This window comes from Gobius niger (assembly GCF_951799975.1).
Source record: "Gobius niger genome assembly, chromosome: 20".
NCBI classification, from domain to species: Eukaryota; Metazoa; Chordata; class Actinopteri; order Gobiiformes; family Gobiidae; genus Gobius; species Gobius niger.
In genome coordinates this window covers 4,278,895-4,302,619 of record NC_136871.1, presented here as the reverse complement: position 1 = coordinate 4,302,619, position 23,725 = coordinate 4,278,895, and the positions used below count along the sequence as shown (strand labels likewise).

Here is a 23,725-nt window from a genome sequence, read left to right as displayed (position 1 = left end):
GCACTGATTCGCAGGTGTATGGTGGGTGAAGTGTTTTGCCCGAGAACACAAGAGCAGTACGCAACGGTTGAAGCTGGGATTAAATCTGGCGAAATAGCAAAGCTTTGTTGTCGGGTAATTCACATAAAAAAGGCTAAGGTTCATATTATTTGAACATAACTAACGTGTGCAGCTCTAAATATTCATTTGAGTTGGACGACGTGAACATCTTGCTTTTACGAGTTCTGCAACGGGTTAAAATGAAGTCATAATGAAAGTAAATGAAGGCTGGTTTATCAGTAAAATTTGTGAATATTATTCAAAGTCCCCAAAAAACAAATATCAGCTGAAATGAAGCGCTGCGTCAGAGCTGTGGCAGTGATCAAAGACCAGATTAGATCTGCCCTCACAGGGTCGGTGCCTTCGTCATTTCACTGCTATTAAATAGATGAGAGTGTGTTTGGCTGCTGATGAAGTTCAACTAAAAATACTTATTCATTAACTTTTATATGAGCGCATCATGGCCTGAAGGTTTATCTCATTAAAAAGGCAAAAACACCAAACTAAATCTGAAAAAAAGTCCAAAGTTGGAGCATTGTTTTAGTCATAGCAGCAAATGGAGAATGTAATGGTTGTTTATCAGTGTATTTGGAGAAGCGTCTTTTTTCTTGAGGTTCTGGTTAGATTTGATAATAAAGATACATTTAACGGAAATACTGTAAGTGCATAAAATGACAAAATGACTTGAAAATTGAAAAAGTGAAAGGGCTCCTATTCAAAGTAAGAAACCATAATCACACTCTACCTCTAAGTACTTTTCCATTACATGTTCAGGAAAATGTTCAGGTAATGTCCTGTTTCAGATCAATACAGTTGTGCTTCATGTTTGCAGACATATTAAGGATACAGTCAATACACTCAGACTAAACTCATAAAGATGTAGTAGTTAAAGTACTGTTAAAAGTTGTAGTATTACAGTATTCTTTGTTTTAAATTTTGGGTTGAGCAACATGTCGGGGTTTGGTTACATCTTTTCATGATATTAATTTTTATTGAATGTTTCCCTTTTCTATGTTTAGTATGTCTGTTTTTGTTGGCACATTGAGCTACTTATATAAGAAATACGCCCGATAAATAAAGTTTGCTTTGCCTTGTTGTAAAATGTGTTCGTGCATTAGTGGTTTTTGTAATTGTTATTGTATTGGGGATCAGGTAGCCTGGCTTTACCAGACCCTCGTACTTACTTCGTTTCGTACAAGGGTCTGGAACTTCACAATTGAGCTCTGTTATCAGGTGGGAGGGGAGAACTCCTTTGAAACGATTGGATCTAATTTTCGCTAGCGTTCGGTCGTGACGTATGTAATGCGCCAAAGTGAGTGAAGCAACTCTATCATAGCTCTATCATAGCTCTATCATAGCTCTATCATAGCTCTATCATAGCTCTATCATAGCTCTATCATAGCACTATCATAGCTCTATCATAACTCTATCATAGCTCTATCATAGCTCTATCATAGCTCTATCATAACTCTATCATAGCTCTATCATAGCTCTATCATAGCTCTATCATAGCTCTATCATAACACTATCATAACACTATCATAGCTCTATCATAGCTCTATCATAGCTCTATCATAGCTCTATCATAGCTCTATCATAACTCTATCATAACTCTATCATAGCTCTATCATAGCTCTATCATAGCTCTATCATAGCTCTATCATAACTCTATCATAGCTCTATCATAGCTCTATCATAGCTCTATCATAGCTCTATCATAACTCTATCATAGCTCTATCATAACACTATCATAGCTCTATCATAGCTCTATCATAGCTCTATCATAGCTCTATCATAACACTATCATAGCTCTATCATAACACTATCATAACACTATCATAGCTCTATCATAGCTCTATCATAGCTCTATCATAGCTCTATCATAGCTCTATCATAACTCTATCATAACTCTATCATAGCTCTATCATAGCTCTATCATAGCTCTATCATAGCTCTATCATAACTCTATCATAGCTCTATCATAGCTCTATCATAGCTCTATCATAGCTCTATCATAACTCTATCATAGCTCTATCATAACACTATCATAGCTCTATCATAGCTCTATCATAACACTATCATAACACTATCATAGCTCTATCATAGCTCTATCATAGCTCTATCATAGCTCTATCATAACTCTATCATAGCTCTATCATAGCTCTATCATAGCTCTATCATAGCTCTATCATAGCTCTATCATAACACTATCATAACACTATCATAGCTCTATCATAGCTCTATCATAGCTCTATCATAGCTCTATCATAGCTCTATCATAGCTCTATCATAACACTATCATAGCTATCATAACTCTATCTTAACACTATCATAACTCTATCATAACACTATCATAACTCTATCATAACACTATCATAACACTATCATAACACTATCATAGCTCTATCATAACTCTATCATAACACTATCATAACACTATCATAGCTCTATCATAGCTCTATCATAACACTATCATAACACTATCATAGCTCTATCATAACTCTATCATAACACTATCATAACACTATCATAGCTCTATCATAGCTCTATCATAACACTATCATAACACTATCATAGCTCTATCATAACTCTATCATAACTCTATCATAACACTATCATAACACTATCATAGCTCTATCACAGCTCTATCACAACTCTATCATAACTCTATCATAGCTCTATCATAGCTCTATCATAACACTATCATAGCTCTATCATAGCTCTATCATAGCTCTATCATAGCTCTATCATAACTCTATCATAACACTATCATAGCTCTATCATAGCTCTATCATAGCTCTTTCATAGCTCTATCATAACTCTATCATAACACTATCATAGCTCTATCATAACTCTATCATAACACTATCATAGCTCTATCATAACACTATCATAGCTCTATCATAGCTCTATCATAGCTCTTTCATAGCTCTATCATAACTCTATCATAACACTATCATAGCTCTATCATAGCTCTATCATAGCTCTATCATAACTCTATCATAGCTCTATCATAGCTCTATCATAGCTCTTTCATAGCTCTATCATAGCTCTTTCATAGCTCTATCATAACTCTATCATAGCTCTATCATAACACTATCATAGCTCTATCATAGCTCTATCATAGCTCTATCATAGCTCTATCATAACTCTATCATAGCTCTTTCATAGCTCTATCATAACTCTATCATAGCTCTATCATAACTCTATCATAGCTCTTTCATAGCTCTATCATAGCTCTTTCATAGCTCTATCATAACTCTATCATAGCTCTATCATAACACTATCATAGCTCTATCATAGCTCTATCATAGCTCTATCATAGCTCTATCATAATGGAAGGTAGAAAATCGAAAGATGTAACGCGGCCACTGAGATCAAGCCCAGACGTACATGTAGGGAAATGATAATTGACCGGAGTTTACGGATGGCGAAGGCCAGGCTAGGGATCAGGATTTGGAGTAAAAATTAAAGCAGTACCGGTCGTCATTTTTCTTGCAGTAATCGCTACCGCAGTTTGGTTTAACGGTGTCCAGCCCTATTGGTAACGTCTGGTAAATGTTTATCAGGGTGTGTTTGTGCCTCACGTCTCTTTAATGATAACAAATGTGGAAAGGGCATTTTGCAGGCAGTTGTCCGCTCAGTTTAGCCTCCTCTTAAAACGCCTTATTGATCGAGTGCTGTGTGTTCACTGGGTCATAACAGCTTAAAGTGCTGCTCTCGTCTGTATGCACACACTTACAGGTTGTTTAGTCTCTGATTTTCGTCTCCTTACCAGAGAAATGAACTCCTTGTTTAGGGAAAATGCTGTAGCTTTAGAGGCACACTGCGTAACATTTTGGACTATACTGTTGCCATCCGTATAAAACATGCTCCTAATGACCAGCTCAACACAGAAAATGCTATTTTTGCAGTGGGTAATCAAAGAATGGATTTGGATGAAAACCTATTTAAAACTCATATTCTGCTGATTTCAGTCACATCTCCATGGAGACGAGTTGGAGACGTACCCACTCTGGTTAATGTTACAGTCTTAGGAGTGGTGAGCCGCTCACAGCAAAAGCACATGGGTAAAATTCTACGTGGTGTGGCTTTAAATAATAGGATGACTTCTCCAAAAAATATTCTGAAAGAAAGAAAAGCTGTAGGGAGCTAATGTCGGCCAGAGAGGGCTTGTTAAATCAGTCCCTCCAGGATTTCGCGACGTTGCGATCGCAACTATTAACGCAACATCAAGCAAACTCCGCGAAATCAGTGCGGAGTTGCAACTTTTCCAAAAGCCCGCAACTTTCCCGCAACTATTCCAAAAATCCGCAATTTCCTTCGCAACTTTTCCTTAAAGGAATAGGCGACCGTTTTTACATACTGAGATATGTTCTTACCTTAGCTTTGACGAGTTCTTTAGGACCTGTCTGATCTTCACCCGTGCCTTCTATCACGTAAACACAGCGCAGACGGCGTTAGCATCTAGCCTCTCCCTCTCTCCTCTATAGCTCCAAAACAGGTCAAGATAGAAGCTACCAAGCTCTTCCACGTTTTCCCTATTTAAAAATGGTTACGTGAAGTGTTACACAAGTGTTACAGTGTAGGCACATTGAGTTGCCTTGTGTACGAACTGCCTTGCTTTGCCTTACACTACAAAGTATAATCACACAAAATTAAACAATGTGGATTTTCTAAGCGGATAAAAGGGGGAACTATATTGTAAGGCGTAATAATACCAGGAGTAGTTTGGCATCGGCACAGTAAAGTGAAGATTACTGCGCAGTAAAGTGAAGATTACTGCGCGGATTTCAAATTACTCCTGGTATTATTACGCCTTACAATATAGTTCCCCCTTTTATCCGCTTAGAAAATCCACATTGTTTAATTTTGTGTAATTATACTTTGTAGTGGAACACTTCACGTAACCATATTTAAATAGGGAAAACGTGGAAGAGCTTGGTAGCTTCTATCTTGACCTGTTTTGGAGCTATAGAGGAGAGAGGGAGAGGCTAAATGCTAACGCCGTCTGCGATGTGTTTACGTGACTGAAGGCACGGGTGAAGATCAGACAGGTCCTATAGAACTCGTCAAAGCTAAGGTAAGAACATATCTCAGTATGTAAAAACGGTGGCCTATTCCTTTTTACATCGCAACTTATGCACAACTAAAGTGAGTTTCTGATCATTGAAATATATTTTACTTGTTACATTTTTGCGCATATGCCCAGCACCTCCGCCTCAGACTGAAGGACTTTCACATCTGCTCCGCCTCCTCCCACTCGGGCCTTTACAGCCTGACCCGCTTTGTGATCCTACCGCGCTCTGTCCAAGTTGCTTCTCTGCTACTGGATCTTTATTTGGTGATATAGGCTTTATCTTACAGATAAACGCTGCGTGTTAGTGTAGACGCTTCTTTCCCCCGTGATGCGGTGGTGTATGTGTGAGTGGTGCTTTTACTGCGTGAGCTTTAGAAGTCACAGTCCTGTTGAACCGGAGCCGAAGCTCAATGTGGATGTGTGAAATAAACATTCGTCCTTTGGTCTGTTCTCCTCAGATTCTCATTCATGGCTCTATCTTATCAGATTTGTGTGGAGTCAGACCCTGCGCTCACAGAAACAGGCAGGCGCCTTTTAGCCCCGCCCACTTTCTGTAGCTGAGTGGAGGAGTAGAGAGGGGAGGGGCGCACATGGTTCTGTTATTTTTTTTTTAATGATACAATTATCTAAAATAACTGATACTTTAAGTCTTTTGTTCTTCCCCAGAGTCTCTTTGGTTAAAACTGATGTAAAATACAAAGAAAAGGTAATTTTTTAATGTAAAAATATATTGTTTTAAGCAGAAAAAAAAAATCGCAACTTTTCATCGCAACTTTTGGAAAAATGGCCCGCGAAATCAGGCGTTTTACCCCGCAACAATCACAAAAAATGCCCGCAATATCCTGGAGGGACTGTTAAATCGAGAGTGAGAGGGACAAACTATGCAGAATAACTGAATTAAACAAAACGCAAGTCGAGAAACGGTTTTGTTGAGGGGAAAACATTGTTTGGGATATTTATTTTTGTAATAGGTTCAAGTGTAGCCCAATCTGTTGTTTTAGACCAGTGTGCCATTGATTGTTTATACTACACACGTTTCTAATTAGTAGTTGCCGGCAATCTATTCTAGTCGAAGCTCCTTCCTGAAATCACCACATTCACTTTAAATTTAATGCGCTTTCCCCCCTTGATAACGCTTGGCAATGAATAAAACATACACGCATTACGTTTACTCATCCGCCACTAAATCAAATAGACTCAAAACAGAGGGCGGTAATTATCGTATTTAAAAATCCATTGTGTTTGTGCATGGTTAAACTCTTCAAAAGAAAAGTACGCAAGTCTCTGAAGCAACTGTTTAAAAGCTTTAACAAGTTTTAAATTGAAGGGAGAAAAACAAAAGCGGAGTGCACAGGAGCGGCTGAACAACCCCACACAGAATGAAACTTTAATGACTTCAAATACGCAGGGCCTGTGCATAAAGGAGTCGTTAATGCCGTATCCTCAAAGCAGGTTCAAGTGCGCCACGGCTGAATGTGTGCAATACATTGGAAAGCATTAAGACAATTGAAAAGTCAAGGCTTTGACTAGATTATAATGTGAATTATTCATCCAATGTAAGCATAATGGAAGTGTCCCTGTGAATTTCAAATAACGACGATGCCTCTGGCTGCTCAGACAGTTCTATATTGTGCTTTATTCAGGCTTTTGTAAATACTTTTAGACAACACTGCAAAGGGATTTCTTGTTTAGTAAATTGCATGCTACCCGTCGATAAATGGTAAATGATCTCAACTTATAGCGCTTTTCCATCCACGATAACCCCAGATTTGAAATAAACATGTATATTGGGTGTTGGTCAATTGGACAAATAGCTTCTGTCAGCCTAAACTAGAGCTGCTCCATTACTGAAAAAATAGTAATCAAGCTTATTTTGGTCATAATTGAAAACCCGATTATTCAAGATTATTTGTTGAATTTAAATAAAAAGTCTGGCTTCATTTTATTTTATTTATTCATTAATCAAAAAACTATGCTGAATATTCTAGGTTTTTTGAACAGTCATAAAAGTACAAATGATTTCAAGATTGGCTTGATTAAGGAGAGGTCTCTGTTTCACACCCGCCCCCTGCTGGCCAGCCCGCACACCTGCGCAAGTAAACTGAGCAGCGCGGCCTGATGACATCATCACACAGCGCAGTTTGTTTTTGAGCCATGAAGGGAAAATAATCCCAGCGGCAAGAAATAATGTAAGCCTGCTTTGCAAAATAAATAAATAAATAAATAAATAAAAAATAAAAAGTTGTATTATTATTTTTTCTATTATGCTAATTTCATAAATCCATCCATCCATTTTCTTCCACTCGTCCGTTTCCGGGTCGTGGGAGCAGCTGTTGGAGTTGGACTCACATTGCACCAGCCCCTATTGCTCCTCCTGCAGGTGGTGGGTCCACAGAAGGACGACCTCATGGTTCTAACCGGGCCTGTTGGTCTCTCATAAGGACCTGTTTGCCCTGGGAGACCCTACCAGGGGCACGACAATATAGCTCCGAGGATCATTCGGGTGCTCAAACCCGTCCACCACATTAAGGTGGCGGTTCCAGGGGGGGTAATTTCATAAATCGTTTAGTTTAATAATTGAAATCATAATCGAATTTCAATTAAGCCCAAACCTAAACCACTTCCCCTCTAAAGAAGGCCTCCCCATATCTGGTCAGAGGGTCAGGCAATCATCCACGAGCTCAATATAGAAGGTGCAGTTACACATATGACCTGAGGTGGCAGTAGTGAGCATAAAATGGCCAACCTGAACAACGGAACAAACGGAAATCTTGACATCATAAATAACATTTTCTTTATGTACAGTATGTGTGAAGAGCACATCATATGACCTAAAAAATAGTGGTCTTCATTGTAACCATTAAAATAGCGATTTCAATGTCATTATTATGCGGCAGATTCATTGTTTTTCTAAATTGCAAATGACACAGATGAAAATTGTCTCTCCTCTTTGGAGCCAGCTGGATGACATTTTGTTGCTTTGACAGTCAGATATTAAATGTCTTTTCATTATTCCAATCAATTACCAAAGGATCGATATGTGAATGTTCTAATACTGTGGCCCACTAGAGAGGCATTCTTTCGGGACGCGTTACTTCGCAGACGACGGGGGGGCGGGCAAACTCTCCAGCAGCGGGTGAACAGGGATATCGGAGAAAAGTAATGTAATTATATTCAGCTCAATGTTCCTGTGTTAATGTGGTTTAAAGGGCCAGCACTGGAGATCCATACTAATACAATGAGAGCGCATAAAGCAGAAGAGGGGGAATATAGGGTCGGTTTGTGACTGAGCAAAATATGCTTCTATCATCGCTTCCTTCTAAAGTAGATACCGGGAAATCATTTTCAAGAGGTGCAATTCGCAAATCACAAAACAGGCAGTAAATAAGAAACAAAATCCTCGGCCATAAACTAAATATTCTCCCCTGAGGTCTACATAAATCTGGTGCTTGTAGTTTGTAGTTAGACCCTATACAAACGTATTCTGAAATGAATGTGATTATTTTGTTAGTTTTTTGATAAAAAATAAATCAATACATTTAATTTGCACTATAATTTCACTAGAATTATTCAACAATACGCCCAGGGTCCCATCTCCAGATGTGGAGCCAGGCTAATGGTCAGAATCACCTGGCTGGAGGATTCACCTATTGTATACATGCCTGTCAATGGTGTGACTTTTGTTGTTATGGCGGCCATTTTGAATACCGAAGTAGAATTATGCAGTACTACAACATGTAACAATATCTCTACTCAGGATATAAATGAAAGAGAACTAATTGACAGTGGCATTTTTATGTAAGGCAAGGCAAGGCAAGTTTATTTATACCGCGCATTTCGTACACAAGGCAACTCAATGCGCTATGTTCTTGTAATCATTGTTCAAGAAGAAAACACGGCCTCAGAGACGCACTTCTATGTGAAGAAACCATTGAGTAAGTGTTTAAACAGCTCAAGACGTTAGCATGCAGCTTCAACACGATAGACTAATAGTAACAGCTCAGCTCCGTTACTGTAGTATTTCCTCAGTGTTCATAGATGTGAGCCACACATGTGTTTATCGTTTTGAAGCCATTGACAGTTAATGAACTGTCATTGGTTGACAGTTGCTAACCGGTAGCATGCTAACGTCTTGAGCAGCTTAAACACTGACTCAGACTGAGACTCTGCTGACATGACAAACTGCAAAAATCACAGAGAAAGGTTTTCTGTTTCCTCTTTAATTAATTTAGTCTGTGGAGAGAAGCAGATCTTTAGTAAATCCCGCTGTAGCTCGACAGACAGAGCAGCTACGTCTGTATCACATTTGCTGGTTTCTTCACATAAAAGTGCGTCTCTGGGGCCGTGTTTTAACTGTTATTTTCTTGAGCAATGATTACGATGTACATAAAAATGCCACTGTCAGTCAGCTGTCTTTCATTTTCATCCTGAGTAAAGATATTGTTACATGTTATACTACTGCATAATTATACTTCGGTATTCAAAATGGCTACCGGAACAATGCGTGAGGTCATTGTAGGGATGCACCGATACCACTTTTTCTAAAACCGATACGAGTACGAGTACGAGTACTTTGATTTAAGTACTTGCCGATACCGGATACCGATACGAGTACAAGGCATTTATAGCAGCTATATTAGAATTGTGCTGATGCCATTTATTTATTTTATTTTTTTCATTCAATATAATTTTTAATTTTTATTGCACTGTCCATCATAGACAGAAAAGCGCATGTTCTAAAGCTCCCAATGCCTGAGCTTTATTCATTTATGTGTTTTTATTCAACAATAGTATTGAGATGTTACTTAAATGGTCTCTTTTCGTCTTTACTTCAGCTCCTGTAGATTTTCTCGTGTGTTTGTAGTAACTTAGCGAGTAGCTACAGCGTTTTCATTGTTCTGCTGCAGCTCATTTTCCCTCAATATAAACATGCTGTATCTCTTTAATTTGAATTTTCTGAGGACTTTTTGGTCGCTGGGTTAGTTTTTCAGATGAATAAACCCCTGGGCATAAAACGGCGTCAGAATGGCCAAAACTGCTAGATGCGAGTTAGCAACGTTAGCCTGTATGTTGCAGACGCTGCAGCACTAACAACATTAAGCTCTGGTTAAATCCAGCTCAGACTCTGATTTAGAGAGTGCAGTCTGTAATAAAGTCAGATCTATGTGGATTATTTATTTACACTTCTCTCCTCAGCTGAGAGCTGCGCCTCGTAGCTGCGCCTCTGTGCACTGGCCACATGTCAAATGGTATCGGTTTCTGGTATCGGGACCTCATGAATGAGTACGAGTACGAGTACAAGCATGTGGTATCGGCCCGATACCTGATACTGGTATCGGTGCATCTCTATGTCATTGGAAACAAATTTATGTTTTTTAGTGGTAGGGGACACTGGAGTAACCCAGAGGAAACCTCCGCAGACACGGGGAGAACATGCAAACTCCACACAGAAAGGCCCCGTTCAGGTGGGAATCGAACCCAGGTCCTTTTTGTTGTAAAGCACAAGCGCTGTGCAGAGTGGGCGGCGCCTTAACCACAAGCTCAAGTGGAACTTCAACTAGTTTCAAAAATGTTCACAGCCGCCTTTAGTCGCTCGGCTCAGTAAGTTTGGATTCACGCAGAGAGGAACATCATAATCAGTGCAGCGTCTCTTCGGGAGCCTATTCCTCGTGAGTGAAACAAACGCTTTAACGACACCTACAGACTGGAGGCACCACGTACTCGGTCCAACTCTGAGAATACACGGGCTCGGTGTCCAAAATCATCCAACGCTAAAACCTCCCACTCCACACAAAGGCTCCGACAGGCTCAAAAAGCATGTCTGATTTACATTTAATCACAAGAACTTCACTATAGAAGACTCATTTTCTACAGAATAACACACGCTTTATAACAATTCACATCTGAGTTCTGTGTGTGTATTAAAGAGCCTGCTCCTGTGCTACTCGCATTGCACTTGAGTAAACGCTTGGTAAATGACTGCCATAGTGCTGTAAAAAAAAGTCACTACAGCTGAACTTGGTTGGCTGTGGAAGCTCATTTGAAAGCAAAGAACCTCCAAAGTTAAGCACTGACACTGATTGGGACTTTATCGGGGACAAGCAGTAGGGTTGGGTCAGAATATAGTGACCACCAAGTATGGGGTGAATGAATAATGCAATGTAAAGCGTCTTTGAGTGTCTAGAAAAGTGCTATATACAAAACTAATTATTATTATTAATTGGTTTTGCAAGCGCTGGGGTTTTCTTTATTTCCAAACTAGTCCAAACTATAGGAGTAAACAATATGTTGAGTTGAGCTAATTCTGCTTTCTGATTGAATAATTGTCCTGAGACACATTTAATTTAATCACATTTACAAGGTATTAACACTCTACAGACCCAAAGTTGGAAAACAAATAGAAAATACTACATTTTCATATATTATTTTGTATTGTGTGATTGTATAAACCAGAAAACGATTAATCAATTAAAATAGAAGCCCTGTTGATAATCCTTGCCATCTTTATTTAATGAAATAGTCAACTTTACATAAAATTATAGCAGAATTAATAAGATTAAAAAATAAAGACAGGTTGGTTTTAATTTAAATTCCACGCAAAAGAATCTAATGCCAATTGAGCCATCGATTTTCCCCTTTACACAGTGGACAGGACAAATTCACCTGGAGGATAACTTGTAGTGGTCATTATGCGCCCTCTGGTGGTAAAAAGAGGTACTAGTAATTCTCAAAATGCTTTGAAAACATTGTAAGCAGAATCTTTGTCTGACTCATTTACAGAATATTTTGAACTGTCAATGGTCTGACTACTATGTTGCCTGTGATTTATAATGTAAAGCCTGTGTGACAGTGTTAATTTTGACAACATATTTTATTTTAGTTTTAGTCTTTTGACTAAAATGTAATTTAATTTTAGTCGAGATTTAGTCAAAAAAAACGTTTCAATTTTAGTCTAGTTTTAGTCGACTAAAATTGCATGTCAATTTAGTCGACTAAATTTAAGACTAATTTAGTCGACTTTGCATTTATAATATTCATTATAATCATATTAAATCAAGGTCCTCGACTTCATGGAGCTGCTCCCACATGAATAAAGCACAAACCTGTTCATTTGGCAATGAATTTAAAGGATCTGAGGCTCTTTCAGACTATCAATAGAAGTTTGGATGATTTTAGTCTCTCCTTTTAATTTTTATTTAGTCTTATTTTAGTCGACTAAAATATCTGGACATTTTAGTCATAGTTTTAGTCTCAAGAGGAACGTTTAATTTAGTTTTGGTCCAATTTTAGTCACAAAAATATCACTTTGACTAAAATTACACTGCTGTGTGAGCACAAAGACAAGGCGGTGGCACTAGTAAAGTCACTTCAGAGGTTTGAGTTTGAGCACAGCACTTCATTGTTTTATCTATATATCTATAAATGCATCTTCCTCATCTAAATCACCTTCCTCATCTGTTGTTCCCCATGCTCTATTGTGAACAACCCATTTGAAAACAGATCATTTTTCAACATGTTACAGGCAAGTGAACATTACTGTCACTAGCATCGTGTCTGCTAATGAGTAAGAAATAAAAGTTATTGTTTGAAAAAAAAAAAAAAGGCCTGTGTGCCTTACGTTTCATGGTGCCGCCGCCCTCCTCCTCCTCGTCATCGTCCGAGTTGATGACCATCGTCCCCACCATGGTCCCGGTGTTGTCGTCGTCGTCGTGTTCGATCATGGTGCGGGACGTCCCACTGAGGGAGCCTGTGGAGATGATGGTCCCCGTGTCCCCCGTGCCCGCCCGGACCATCGTCCCCTGGTCCACCTCATCTTCGTCCTCAAACGGGAAGAGAAAGAAAAGTCAACATGGAAAGTGGGTTGAGGGTTTTAACCTTGTGAGGAGATCATTTTACCGAGTTGTCGTCGTCGTCCGCGTCCTGCTCCCGTTGCTCCGCCTCCTCTTGCCTCTTCAGTTTGATCTCCATGGCGTCTGTGATCAGGGCCCTCAGTATCGAGCTGGGTCTGGACGACTTGATGAACGGATGCTGATCAGGAAAAAAGACAAAAGTCAAGAAACAACCACAAAGTAGGAGGAGAAATAGACAGACAAAACTAACATAACAGATAAAAATGAAGAAAAGGTTCATGTCAAATGACTTTAGTGGCTACATACACTAGATCTGGTACTAATCTCCAATGTTCATTTTGACAACATATTTTAATTTAGTTTTAGTCTTAGTCTTTTGACTAAAATGTAATGTCATTTTAGTCGAGATTTAGTCGAAAAAATCTTTTCAATTTTAGTCTAGTTTTAGTCGACTAAAATTGCATGTCAATTTAGTCGACTAAATGTAAGACTAATTTAGTCGACTTTGCTTTTATAATATTCATTATAATTAGTGATGCACGATAATGCCAATTTGAACCGATAACCGATAAGTCCGCATGTCCCGATACCGATAATGACACCGATAATTATGTATATATATTTGCACTTTATTTTGTGACAAGAACTCAATGTAACAGTTCACAGTTCTGCCCAAAATGTATTAACTCTACCAAGCAACATACAAGTGTATAAATATAAATCAAATAATGAGTTTTACTTTGGGTTTGAGTCTCCACATTTTTCTAAAGCTCTGGGTTTTTACAGTTCCATCATCTGAGCAGGTCTGTCTCTGTTCATCTGTGCCACATAAAAAAATAATAATAATAATATTACTACCACTACTACTTCCTTCCTAGTGTTTTTCTTTTTGTGGACATCATACTAATGAATTCTTATTTACAATACGGGAATATAGACAGTATTACAGTATTTCACTGAGTCTCGAGGCGTCTCTGACACAAGAGAGAAGTGATGCCAAATCTGTGACAGATTCAAGTTTGACTAATAATACGATGCTACAGCACAAAAACAAGACTATATAATTTATAATAATATTTAATCTTGTTCCTCTGCTTCATGGAGCTGCTTCCACATGAACAAAGCTCAGAGCTGATCCTTTGGCAGTGAATTTACATGATCTGAGGCTCTTTCAGACGGTCAATAGAAGTTTGGCTGATTTTAGTCTCTTCCTTTCATTTTTATTTAGTCTTAGTTTAGTCGACTAAAATATCTGGACATTTTAGTCATAGTTTTAGTCTCATGAAAAACTTTTAATTCTTAGTCGTCAAAATTAACACTGCTAATCTCAAACACATCTTTATCATTATCTTGCATTTTTTTTGGATAGAAAATGCCATACTGATCTAAAACGGCAAAAACTACAATATCCAGATGTTTCATGCAATCCCCCTTCTCTTGCTCCCCTTCATTGTGCAGCTGCTTCAATAAAAAAGGGAAAAAAGTCCCTGTGGTTCAAGTGAAGTGATGGCGAGTGTCTTAACATTGTGATGAGAGCATAAAATGGACACGTCATGCAGATGGAGCTTAAAAATAGACGTATTTACCGTATTTTCCGGACAATAAGTCGCAATTATTTTCATAGTTCGACAGGAGGTGCATCTTATACTCCGGAGTGACTAATATGTGATTCTTTTTTATAACTTTTTCAAATATATAATTTCACATGCCGCTAGAGGGCGCTGTAAGCTAATCGAGCAGCAGAAAGAAAGTTTGGAGTGAGCAAGAAAGCTGAGGCTACTCTCTTACCTCTCTTACAGCAAAGAAGAAAACAAAACAAAGCTAATCACGGGCTAAAAGCTCGATGGCCACAGCTAGAGGAACGAGTTCGCATATGAGAGCTACCACTTCTTTATGCTACACGGTAACATGCCAGACACCTATTTAGTTTGTTGCTTATGCTTCATGTAGCTAACAATCAATGTGCTACGTTAGCATACCATACGCCTATTCGGCATGTTGTTTTTTTCTTCATTAGGAATTTTATGGTTAGTGCGTCTTATACTTCGCAGCAAATTATAGTCCAGAAAACACGGTATATATTTTATTATTGGAGCCTCAGCTTTGATATTTTAAGTTTTATAATTTGAAAATATGTCTCTGTAAGAATTAATTAGTAACAATGAAATGCAGGAGACAGAGCAGGAGAAAAACTTGACTGGGGCTCCTCCTGCTGGCAGCTATAGGGATAATTTTCTAAAAAAACAAAACACAGAACGAGGCGCTGACACCGTAGAAGAAGAAACAGCTAAATTGAACAGCTTTGACCAGGGATTACTCAAAATTGTGTGAATGTTGTGAAATACTACTCCAGGCCTGTCTTTGACGAGGGAACAATGTTAAAACACGGTTTGAAGAGGGGGTATTCTGCTTTTTTCAGTCCCATAGCACCAGTCTATATCACACTACAATGATGACCAAACCTTCTGTTGGTCTGTAAATGCAGTAAATTAGAATAACTGCCTTGTATAAAATTGCTCTCTCAAAATGGCTGTAGCGAATGTCTTGAAATAGGCCTCTGTCTCTTTAAGAACCTCTGAGCCTTTCCGACACGCCCCCTCCACACGCTGTCTGTGGCATCAGTGGGGAGGGGGTTCTGCTGAGGAGCAGTGGTTGGTTACTCGGTTGGTGACGAAAGCTCGGAGGCGTCTCCAGGAGGTGGGGGCGTTCCTAGGAGGACTCAGGCAAACCTATCCCTAAAATGGCCGCCATCAGAGTTTTTACAGATTACTCAAAAATACGTGAATGTGCCAAGGCAACACTTCAGGCAGGTTTTTAATGAGGGAATGACATAATAACATGATGTAAAGCTTGAAAAAGTCGATTTTGCATAATACCCCCCCTTTAAACCTCAAGAAAGTTGATTTTGCATGATATGTCCACTTTAAGTTTAGCGATGTATTGAGAGGTGTGGAAAGCATTTCATAGAGCAGCTTTTTGGCCACTAAAAACTGTAGTCTATAAAACAAATAACAAAAAACATACAACACCTATCTTGTTTCTCCAACGGAAATGCACACATTTTAAGCTTTATGTTTCTAGATTGGGAATAACATCCAAAAATCCAGTGGACGTACCTGTAACAACTGTGTGGCTGTGGCTCTGTTCTCCGGGTTTTTGACAAGACACTGTTTAACAAAGTCCTGAAACGACTCGGACCACAGATCTGGATTCCTGAACGTCGGGGGAGGGTTTGTAGGAATCATGAAAATCGCCTGGAAAATACACAGACAACATAAGTTATATCACAAAGGAAAGTATAAGTGGACTTCTTTAAAAACCTAAATATAAAACATTTGATGTCATGATGGTAAATAATTAAACAGTTACGAATGTCTAGGAATCCTGGACAGTGTTGTAGCAATGAATGTTCTCTGTGCATGAATGAAAGGAACAGTGAGTGCTTTCTGCAGTTTTTCGGATTCTGAATAAAAAATTAAAGAGCAGGTGCTTCCAAAATCGTCATCCTTTTAAGTGAGGTTGGAAAACATTCTTCTGGACACCTGAGCATTGATATTTCACATTTTACAATTTTAAATAATGCCTATAAAAGGACTAAACAGGGGTGTCAAACATACGTATGTTAAAGTAAGTCCAGCCCAGGGGTGTCCAAACTTTTTTCATGGGGGGCCGCATACTGAAGCAAACTCGGGGTGAAGGACCATAGTTCGGTGGTTAGTGCCACGAAACCTTGGACTAGCAGAGGTTTAAATTGTGCCCCACACCTTTATTTATGCTTAAAACCTTCATGCCAGCTCTGTCTCACAGTAAAATATTAGTTGTTAGGTTAGAATTGTGTAGACTTATAACTTTTCAAATAAACAGTACAATCTCTGAATATGTGTACCGATTCAGTGACAAGGCTGAGGGCCACCAAATATTGGTCTGAGGGCCACATTTGGCCCCTGGGCCGCACTTTGGACACCCCTGCTCTAGCCCATTCCTGCGAGTAATTATTTTTTAAAGAATAACCAGAATGCTCATTCTAGCCACTAGGGGGCATTAAATAAAAAAAAGTGTTTCACACATGATCAGCAGAGGGCACTGACATAATAAGAGCACAGGATATGAACAACACATTAGCCACGTGGTAAATGGACAGTCTGTCCAAGGGCAGCTGTGGCTTCAATAACAGCTTATCACCACCGATTAAATGAATAATGACTTACTATGTAGTACTATGTAGTACTTTAAGGAACTTGTGACACAGGCTTGTGAAGTGCAATACAAGTGTAAGACGTTATTAATGAAGCTACAGTTAAGTTGGGGCTTTGACCAAATCACAGCTTATTATTATTCATTTTATTGGGAAATGTTCTCTATTATATACGGCCCGCGACCCAAAATGAGTTTGACACCCCTGACCTAGAGCAACAAAAGCCAGGGAGAAGAGATCGGAGCTTCAACGGTAGATGACAAAAGTGAAGAGAATGTATGACATGAAATACAAATTTATTAAATTTATTTAATGAAAGAGCAACATTACAACATGTTTAAAAGGCGAGACATGGAAAGTGACAAGTATTGATTATTCGGACTATGGGGGGATTTTTTTTTAGTTTTTTTCCCTTAACTGATCACATTTTCTCCAGTTTGGCCTTAGTCCAAATCTAAAAGCGTCTTGAAAAGAAGTGTCAGAACAGCAATGAAAATGAGACAAAAATGGGACAAAAAAGCAATGAAAAATGTGATGAAGAGTGATGATTAAAAACAAGTTTAAAAAAGTGACGGCAACACAGCAACAATGTGAGGAAAAAGATCCTGTGTAGCTGTGAAATGTGGCGTTACATGGGCCTATGGGCTGTAGGCTCCAGTTAAGATGTTTTAAGATTTGGGTAAAGCTGAACTGGAGAAAATGCATTCGGTAAAGGTAAGAGGTTAACATCTTAGTTTTCATGCTTATTTTATGATGTTTTGTTGCTTGCGAGGTGGATATATCCCAGAAGTAGCAACAACATTGCTTTGCAAAGCCGCGTTCCCCTCACGTACATTTATTCAAAAACATTGACATATTTTACATCCACGTGTCCCGCGAAAGAGATGACACTATAACCCAAATATGGTATTTTTCCTTCTGCGAGACGCCTGGTTTTCTCAAAATTATGTTTTTCTTCCACTCATACAACGACATAGCCACTACAGTACCTCCTACAGACTCCAAACTTTCCAGTCTTAGAGGGATGTTTTAATATCTAATGCCCAGCCTGATTTATTCAGCTTTTAACCCAAAAAAACAAGGCAAAATGTAAGTTTTTAGCTGTTTTAAAAGCTAAACAAGATCCAAAATCCCCTCTGAAAAAAATCTTTGTAACTAATATGTCAAGAAAACAAAACCATAAAATTTCATCCGGGTCTATCCGTTATTTAGTTTTCGTCGCTAAAAATAAAAGGCAATTTTGTCTATTTCTGTGCACAAAATGCCTTTCTTACATCAAAACAAAAAATTACAGAAAACTTCCCAGCCAGCAAAACAATGCTTGGGTTTTCCCACCTGGGTTGTAAGTGGGTTTGTCCGCAGTTTCCATGTGTGTGGGTCCATGTGGGCTGGACCTTTACAAGTCAAACTTAACCCTTTCTACTCTAAAGCGCAAGCTCTGGCTCCAGTTTTGGTCCTGGTATTTGAACGCAAAGGGACACAAGGGGGGGCCCTTCTAACCTTCTCAGTGCACATGTGAATTCACTTTCTTCAGAGATAGACTTTAGGTCAGACACCATGAGTGACAGTAACGAGACATTAAATACATTGTGTTATTTGTTTCCAATGAAAAGGCTGAGGCCTCATTGCTCTTCAGTCACAGAGACAGAGCGACAAGTAAAGAAGGAAGTCATGAAGCTTCTGCTTTAGACAGAACTGCAGATTTCTGCTATAAGAGGAAAAATCTGAAAGTAAAGTATGTAGTAAATAAATAAAAAATGGAAAGAACATTCTAATTACACGTTTTTTTGTAAATCACACAATTGATACTAATATAGGTTGAAAAAAATATCTATATATTATCTGATGTATTGTGATGGGGCATGTTTGTCCCAGTTCCTCTGAGTCGTGGTGGGTCATGGTGGACCATGACAGATGTGGACAGGACTGTGGTAGATCTACTTTTACTCTAGAGAAAATAGAAACTGTTAAAGGAATGAACCTCATGAGCTTCTTCTGAAACATCTGTCCACATCAGTCCTGCTGCACCACGACTCAGAGGAACTGGGACAAACAAGAATCTACAGCAGAAACAAATGACAAAGGTCTGTTTCTGTAGAATTAGAGTATTTTTTTAATTAACTGACAGATCCAAGCTCTGAGACTAAAAATAATTTTAAAAAACAGAGAAGAAAGGGTTAAGTTTGACTTGTAAATGTCCAGCCCACATGGAAACTGCGGACAAACCAACTTATAACCCAGGTGGGAAAACCCAAGCGGACAAGCAGGGCCCACATTGTTTTGCTGGCTGGGTTAAAACATATATATTTTCCCTCATATTTATATTAGCAGCAGTGTTCAGCAAAAGTTTCAGATTGATATCTCTAAATTACTATTATTTTCCCCTATTCACCTGCAATGTCTCGCCTTAAAGCTCAAACAGGAGATGTCTACTTTGAACAACATCTCCTGTTAACATAATAGTGCTTCTAATATAAACAAAGGCTCTGACTCACTCTCATGGGGTGTATATCTGCATATGGAGGTTTGCCCTCTGCCATCTCGATCGCCGTGATGCCCAGGGACCAGATGTCGGCCACACAGTTGTAGCCGATCTCCTGGATGACCTCAGGAGCCATCCAGAACGGGGTACCGATGACCGTGTTCCTCTTCGCCATTGTGTCCTGAAGGCACATCGAATATCTTATAAAAATCCTTTTGTGGTGAAGGGCCTGATTCTAATAAAAGCTTGAGTGTAGACGTGTTATTTGGCCTCACAAATTAAATAAAGCAGAAGGCAAGACAATATTAAGCTCTTACCGTGAGTTGTCCAGCAACCCCAAAGTCGGCGAGTTTGGCCTGTCCCTCTGTGTTGAGGAGGATGTTTCCAGCTTTGATGTCTCTGTGGATCTTCCTCATGAAGTGAAGATACTCCAGACCCTTCAGCGTGGCCTGCACGATGGAGCCGATCTCCTCCTCTGTCAACTGTCAACACACGACACCAATACGTAAAGGATGAGCTACACACAGTCGTGCACTTCAAGCTCCTGCAGAACAACTGGACGAACCATTTTAGTTACGGATTTAGGAGAAAATGCAACACTTGGTAGTTTTAGGTTCTAAAACGAGCAGCTTTATTTTTTCTGTGGCATTTTTATATGAAATATCCAAACAAAGAAAGCCATCAAGGCCTAACATTCATTCTCTTACTGAGAATTATCCAGACACAACAAAATGAGTAAATTACTATTCTAAACGTGCCTTTCCAGTAGGGCTGTGCAATTAATCGAGATTCAATTACAATTTCGATTATTACACTAAACGATTACAAAATTAGCATAATCCAAAAATATATATATTTAATTTTTATTTTTTTGCAAAGCAGATTATTTTCCCTTCACATTTCACGTGCCATGGCTCGTGCTTTTGCCTGACATAAAAACAAACGGCGCTGTGTGATGATGTCATCAGGCCGCGCTGCTCAGTTTACTTGTGCAGGTGTGAGGGCTGGCCAGCAGGGGGCAGGTGTGAAACAGAGACCTCTCCTTAATCGAGGCAAACTTGAAATCATTTGTACTTTTATGACTGTTCAGAAAACAGAAAATATTCAGCATAGTTTGTTTATTAATAAATATATAAAATAAATAAAAACAACAAATAATCGTTTGAATAATCGTGATTTCAATTATGACAAAAATAATCGTGATTATTTTTTTTAAATAATCGAGCAGCCCTACTTTCTAGTGTTTTAAAGTACAGGAAAACAAACATCTAAAACACAGCATCATATTAACCGTCAGCATTTCAAAAGCTAATATTAAACACAAATCTCACTCAGAAAGTTTCATTTCATAAGTGAAAAGTGTGGGTTCAGTGATTGTGAACGTTACCGTCTTGTTGCGTAATCGGATGATGTCAGACACTGATCCTGCCCCACAGTACTCCATGACGATCCACAAGTCGCTGTTTTTGAAGTAGCTGCCGTAGTACCGCACAACATGAGGACTGAGGAAGCAGCACAAACAGAGGAACCAGTCAGTCCATTACAGGCAATTACATTTTATTTTAGATTGCTAGTTGCCTCTAACCTTATCAGATCATGAGAACAATGTAGCACATGATATATTGTTTTATGAGTCTCCAAACAATGTAACATTATTACACCAGTGCAACTTCCTGACATACTTTGATACTTTTGTGCGTGACGGCACTTGGGACTGGGTTCATTCTATACATTAGGACATGGCTAGAACATGTAGGGGGAGGAAAATACTTATTTTTTAAGTTTTTAAACTCTGTATAGTCCCTTTAAGTAAATTTTATGATGAATGCTTTTTACTTTTACTCTCTAGAGCCTGTATCTGTACTTTCTACTCTGTTACATTTTTAAATTGGGTTAAAAGTAACAGTATATTATTTTTAAAGTGACCTGGTTTAGTCCCAGTTTAGACTTGGTTTAGTGGTTTGCTCTTTTAGAGCAAAACCAGACAGGTCCTAAAGAACCCAGGTAAGAACATATCTCAGTATGCAAAAACGGTGGCCTATTCCTTTAAATACATTTACTTTACATTTTACAATGCATATTTTTAAACTTTTACTTAAGTAAAAGTTCTAGTAATGTTTGTCCATGTATCTGCCCTTTTACGTTAAGTAATAATATTGAGTACTTCTTCCACCACTGGCAACAGTGACAAATATTTGTCTCTTTCCAGCTCAGTTAGCAGAGTACACCAAACCGGTAGAACTAGCTCTTTATATTCAGAATGCGATCACTTTAATAGTGTTATTCTTTAAACCCCTATTTCCATGCCTAGATTCTGCCTAAGATTGGATTTGTTAACTTTTTATGTTGAGCTACTTCTGTGCCTATTTATGCTTCGACTCAAAGCTATAAAAAGCTGAATGTTTTTATCTGATAAACGTGGGTGGGCATCAGCCATTAAGACGCGTCAACATTTGCTGAGTGATAAAGATATTTTTATCTGTGAAAACAGTGACTGCAGTAATTTCCCTAAATGTGTTTATGTCGACGACCAACGGCTGTGAACGAGTGGGCAACAGTGGAAACCCCCCCAGGCGGAAAACCAACTGTTGAATAAATACTTGACAAAAGAAGACTTCACTTTGACCATTTACTAAGAGCCAACACTGAAGTCATTTCCTATATTTTATTTCAGTGGTTTTCAACTTGTGTCGCATCGATGACAGACGACGACAAGCCACGACCTGAATACAGATTATGAGTTTAGAGCAGAGATCTTCTTTTGAATTTTTTTCAGAATTGTCTTGGATATTTGTTACTGTACTCTACAGATGACACATGTGAAACTAAAGTTGTTTATTAAGAACTAGTGACTTTATGTTTTAATGGCACCGAAACAGATCTGGTAATGAAAAACACTGCTATGTGTAGACATCTGTAAGCATACTCTGACTTTTTTCAATGGCACTTATCTGTTTTTAGAAATGAACTCTTTAAATTTTTACTTCAGGCCACACTGCAGTTTAATTTCTGGGAAAGCCTGGCACAGAAATGGCTGTAAACCTGTCGATTATTAAGTAGTGATTGCGATTTCGATTAAATTTCGATTAATGGCCCGGCCCTAACTTCACATTTATAGAGCGCTTTTCATACAAAGTTGTAAAGCAAAGTCCTGATTCTTCACATTGATGAGTTTATTGGCACATTTCTCAACTTGCAGGTTCACTTTTCAGGGCCACTGTCACAGAAATAGGGACGATAATGAAATTTGGGATCACGATTATCTTGGCCAAAATAATTGTGATTAATGATATTATCGCGATATTTGCCTATGGTTTAAAAAATCACTGAAACTGCAGAAATGATGAGGATTGGGCAATTATTAAGTAACTAAGTATTATTAATTATTAAGTATTTAAAGGCACACTGTGTAACATTTTGGACTATACTGTGTCATCAATACAAACGTGCATCTCATGAGCAGCTCCACACAGACAATGCTATTTCTGCAGTGGGGAATCAAAGAACTGACCTACTGAAATCTAGCAAGTAGTGAGTGAGTGTGTGGTTGGTGGTGGTCGGAAGGGCCGATGGCGCAAACTGGTTGCCTCGCTTCCGTCAGTCTACCCCAGGACAGCTGTGGCTACAATAGTAACTTACCATCACAGTATGGAGTAAACAAATAGTGCAATGTAAAGCGTCTTTGAGTGTCCAGAAAAGCACTATATATTATTATTATTATTCTCTTAAACACTGCTGACTTTAGTCACATCTCCAGAGACGTACCCACCAGTGTTAATTTTGACAACATATTTTAATTTAGTTTTAGTCTTAGTCTTTTGACTAAAATGTAATGTAATTTTAGTCGAGATTTAGTCGAAAAAATCTTTTCAATTTTAGTCTAGTTTTAGTCGACTAAATTGCATGTCAATTTAGTCGACTAAATTTAAGACTAATTTAGTCGACTTTGCATTGATAATATTCATTATAATCATATCTAATTCAGGTTCTCTGCTTCATGGAGCTGCTCCACATGAACAAAGCACAGACCTGTTCATTTGGCAGTGAATTTACATGATCTGAGGCTCTTTCAGACGGTC

General features: G+C 38.6%; 1 protein-coding gene across 1 annotated transcript in view; it reads right to left on the bottom strand.

Annotated features, from left to right (window-relative positions):
• LOC306980068 (serine/threonine-protein kinase 4-like) overlaps positions 1–23,725 on the bottom strand; it is a 55,395-nt gene that overhangs the window by 19,026 nt on the left and 12,644 nt on the right. Inside the window, exons 4-9 of the mRNA XM_079579301.1 lie at positions 21,034–21,148; positions 19,964–20,128; positions 19,660–19,827; positions 16,086–16,223; positions 13,016–13,147; positions 12,738–12,939 (exon numbers count right to left, since the gene is read on the bottom strand). Coding sequence (XP_079435427.1) covers positions 12,738–12,939; positions 13,016–13,147; positions 16,086–16,223; positions 19,660–19,827; positions 19,964–20,128; positions 21,034–21,148 — 920 coding nt within the window. The remainder of the gene's footprint in view (positions 1–12,737; positions 12,940–13,015; positions 13,148–16,085; positions 16,224–19,659; positions 19,828–19,963; positions 20,129–21,033; positions 21,149–23,725) is intronic.